Source organism: Nothobranchius furzeri, chromosome 4, assembly GCF_043380555.1.
Source record: "Nothobranchius furzeri strain GRZ-AD chromosome 4, NfurGRZ-RIMD1, whole genome shotgun sequence".
Lineage (NCBI taxonomy): Eukaryota > Metazoa > Chordata > Actinopteri > Cyprinodontiformes > Nothobranchiidae > Nothobranchius > Nothobranchius furzeri.
In genome coordinates this window covers 64,106,917-64,110,541 of record NC_091744.1, presented here as the reverse complement: position 1 = coordinate 64,110,541, position 3,625 = coordinate 64,106,917, and the positions used below count along the sequence as shown (strand labels likewise).

The window sequence follows — 3,625 nt, the reverse complement described above, 5'->3', positions numbered from 1 at the left end:
TAACAGAAAAATGGGGGTTCAAATCAGGTTCTCACCATGTTATTCATACAGTTATAAATGTTAAAATTCCCAACTAAATATTTAATTTGCAAGCTAAACATTTAATTTGGAGTTAAATATTTATTTTACAAACAAACAAATATTCAGGTCAGAACTGGATATTTAGTTTGCAAATAAAATGTATTTTACTTACTAAATATTTAATTTGGAGGTAAATATTTTGTTTACAAACTAATCATCATCATCATTTCTCTTTGTGCCAGGAGGCACATAAGGCAAGGACATCATTTTTCCACAGGGATCGATTTCCAGCTGCACTTCTTGTTGAGTTCCATGAACACCATCCTGCTCTGTTTCTCTCTGCTTCAGCCACTTGCCGCCAAGTTGTTTTAGGTCGGCCTCTTTTCCTTCGACCTTTAGGCGCCCAACCTAGAGCCACAGCGCAGTCGCTCGTCTCCTCCTTTCGCAGCACATGGCTGATCTAGTTCCATCTCCTCCTCCTCACCTCATCGCTGATCCTCTCTGTCTGTGCTATCTCTAGCACTGTCTTATTGGAAACATGCTGTTGCCACCAGATCTTAAAGATCCTCCTTAGGCACTTCATTTGGACTGCCTTCTTACAAACTAAACTTGGCTCTAAATCAAATATTTTCCTAAATAAATATTTAGATCCCAGCTAAATATTTATTTTGAAGGTAAAAATGTACTTTGCAAGTTCAATATTTAGGTATAGCCCCATAATACATATTTTGCTGGGATCTAAATGTTTACTTTGTAAACTAAATATTTTGGAGCTAAATATTTACTTTATAAAGTAAATATTTAGTTTACAAACTAAGTATTTAGCTCCAAATTAAATATTTATTTTCTAACAAAATATGTAGGTCTGACCTAAATATTTAGTTTATAAAATAATTATTTAACTCTAAATAGTTAGCAAGCTAAATATTTAATTTAGGATCTTTAACATTTATAAATGTATGAATAACATAGTGAAAATATGAAAAATTAACTCCCATTTATTTTTCTTATGACAGGCTAAATAATCCAAAATACTGCCGTTAAGTTATGACTGTTTCACTTTACAAATGGCACCCCATAGTATTAAACGCAATACTTTGTGCTTTCTGAAATTATTTTTGATTTCTTCTGTGTGGAACAGATAAAAAATAGTTTGTTTTTGTATGCAGACACTAGGACTGGATCCCTCAGATATAACATTCACAGTTCATACTGATATAAAATGAGGTACATTTGTGTTGACGATTTGAGTCTATTGTTACTCAAATGAAGGACACTCGTAGCTTGTGCTTGGGTCTATCAGATCCATAAATATGGGATTCTATTCTGACTGATTAACTTTAAGAGTTCAGTCTGTTTGCTGTTGCCTTGGAGTCTTTGTGGCACTGGAGTTGCCTTCTGGTGCAGCTATGAATTCCTGGGAGCTGCAGGAAACTTCATTCTTTCTCTTTAGCACATTTCCTATCCAGTTGGAGCCATTTGTTGTTTTTTCCAGGGAGCAAGCAGACGAGACTGTGCTCCTTCTCATGTTTTTGCCAGAGGTGATCAGCTCTCCGTAGCCCTGCTGGTGGGAGAAGGCATAGCCGGAGCGCCTGGAGCTTGTCCTGCGGACTCTCCTCAGGCTCTGCTCCTGCGGGCCGTGCCTCTTCCTGGACTGCTGTAAATAGCGAACCTGTGAACCACAGTGGCCATTTTCTTATCAATTATTAAAATCTAATATTTAGGCATTTTGTACGAGAAGAGTAGAGCTGCTCCTGTCCATCACAGCTGCTTTACCTTATCTGTTAAAGTTGAGAAGAGGTCCACTTTCAGAAAGCTAACTACTAAACCGGGCACAACACACACTGTGGTGGTGAGGAGGATCACCAACCACACCCCCTTCTCTGAAAGACAGTTATAGGCTGCGCCTGTGACGAGACACAAACCCAAAGTTATTTACGCATCATTTCCATCCATCAATAATGTCCCACTGAGCTAAACTCACCAATAAATGGGAAATTATTTGGAAAAAGCCCAAATAAGCCATAACTTTGCATTGAAAACAAAATGGCAAAATACACAATCAAACTCCCCCAAACAAAGAGATGATTGACAGCTGTCCAGTAGTGGGTGTCGAGTCCAATCTGTTGGTAGAAAACATCACACAATTGATCGTAGAGTCTCGTTTTCATTTATGACACTACATCTGTTTATTAAGAAACTCACCTGAACACTTACAACGATAACCAATGTGGTCGCTATGGTGACAGCAAATGTTTGCTGATCTGAGAAGTTGGACCCATCTTCTTTTACCACAGCAGAGAAGGCTCCGTAGGGAATGAAGAAGAGCAGGAAGGATGTAGTCACCCCCTGCAGCGTGCAGAGGAAAAACTGCCGTTTGTTGAAGAGGAGGTTCTGCTGGCCGGGTTTGTAAAGGCTTGGGTAGCGAAGGCTGTTCTGGTCGTTGACGTCCTATAAAAAACACAACATGTTATATTCTGTTAATAATTAGAAAGCCATGTTATGATAGGAATTAAAGGAAACCATTTGCAAACAAAGTTTGCAAAAACTGTATTAGTTACCTGATCAAAAAGTCCCATTGCCAGTACTGGTAAGGAAGTATAAATAATATTGAATAAGGTGATAAACCACTGGTCGTACACGGCCTATGGAAAGAAAACCCATTATCTACCTACTGGCACTTTCAACAAACATGTTCCACAACAAGTTCTGTCTTCTTACCTGCGCTGAGAAACCACAGAAGAAGCCGTACCAGAAGTGAACCAGGGTAAAGGCAAAGTTTTTGTAGAAGAAATAGCCTAAAAAGTTACACATCCTGAAGTAGGACCAGCGTCCGTGAACCAGCAGCAGCCTCCGCAGGTACTGGAACTGAGCGAAGGAGTAATCCGACGCCAGAACGGCCTGCATCCCCTCCTGTCCGCTGATGCCAACGCCGATGTGAGCAGCTGAGAGAACACATAAAGGGGGTCACGGCCCTTAAAACATTGTGAAAGAAAATTTAATTGACACTAATAGATTAGTGATAGTACTCTAAACCAGACACATGCTGAAGTTTTGATTTGCAGAAGAAAAGTCTGCTAGGCTTGAAATACCTAGATGTTCTTATTTCTGAAAAAGTCAGTAACTCAATGTAAATGAGGCAATTTTGTAATGAAGTTTGACTTCTAACAGAAAAAAAAAATTTTCTCAACATTTAGTCTTTTCAATGCTGCACAGAAGTCCATTTTATAAAATATGTTTCAGCTTAGACTCATTCTTTCTGTCCCAGTGCGATTCATACAAAGACCAAAGCAGAATAAGGGACATAACCAGTCACTGTTATACCTTCGGAGGCAAGCGAGGGATAGCCTAAACCAGTGGTTCTCCATCCTGGTCTTGGAGGGCTGATATCCAGCATGTTTTAGTTTTAACCCTGTTGCAACACACCTGATTTCAATCAGCAGGTAATTAACAGGCATCTGCAAAGCTTGATGAGCTGCAGCACAGGTGTGTGTGTGTGTGTTGAAGCAGATAAACAACTAAAACTAAAACCTATTGGCCCTCCAGTACCAGGATTGAGAACCACTGGCCTAGACAGACCATAGCAGCAGAAGCAAAATGATTT

The 3,625-nt window shown here is 39.5% G+C and overlaps 1 protein-coding gene and 1 long non-coding RNA gene across 3 annotated transcripts in view; one reads left to right on the top strand and one right to left on the bottom strand.

Annotated features, from left to right (window-relative positions):
* Positions 1–1,001: 1,001 nt before the first annotated feature.
* The window catches only part of LOC107388640 (probable phospholipid-transporting ATPase IM), a 15,010-nt gene continuing 12,386 nt past the window's right edge, over positions 1,002–3,625 (bottom strand). For both annotated transcript variants that reach the window (XM_070550336.1, XM_054732943.2), the window contains 6 exons: positions 2,743–2,966; positions 2,583–2,666; positions 2,227–2,472; positions 2,006–2,144; positions 1,798–1,928; positions 1,002–1,693 (listed from right to left, as the gene is read on the bottom strand). In XM_070550336.1, coding sequence (XP_070406437.1) covers positions 1,370–1,693; positions 1,798–1,928; positions 2,006–2,144; positions 2,227–2,472; positions 2,583–2,666; positions 2,743–2,966 — 1,148 coding nt within the window. In that variant the 3' untranslated portion in view covers positions 1,002–1,369. The remainder of the gene's footprint in view (positions 1,694–1,797; positions 1,929–2,005; positions 2,145–2,226; positions 2,473–2,582; positions 2,667–2,742; positions 2,967–3,625) is intronic.
* LOC129153560 (uncharacterized) overlaps positions 3,528–3,625 on the top strand; it is a 3,338-nt gene continuing 3,240 nt past the window's right edge. Inside the window, exon 1 of the long non-coding RNA XR_008559544.2 lies at positions 3,528–3,625. This exon is cut by the window's right edge and continues 131 nt beyond it. This is a non-coding gene — a long non-coding RNA (uncharacterized lncRNA).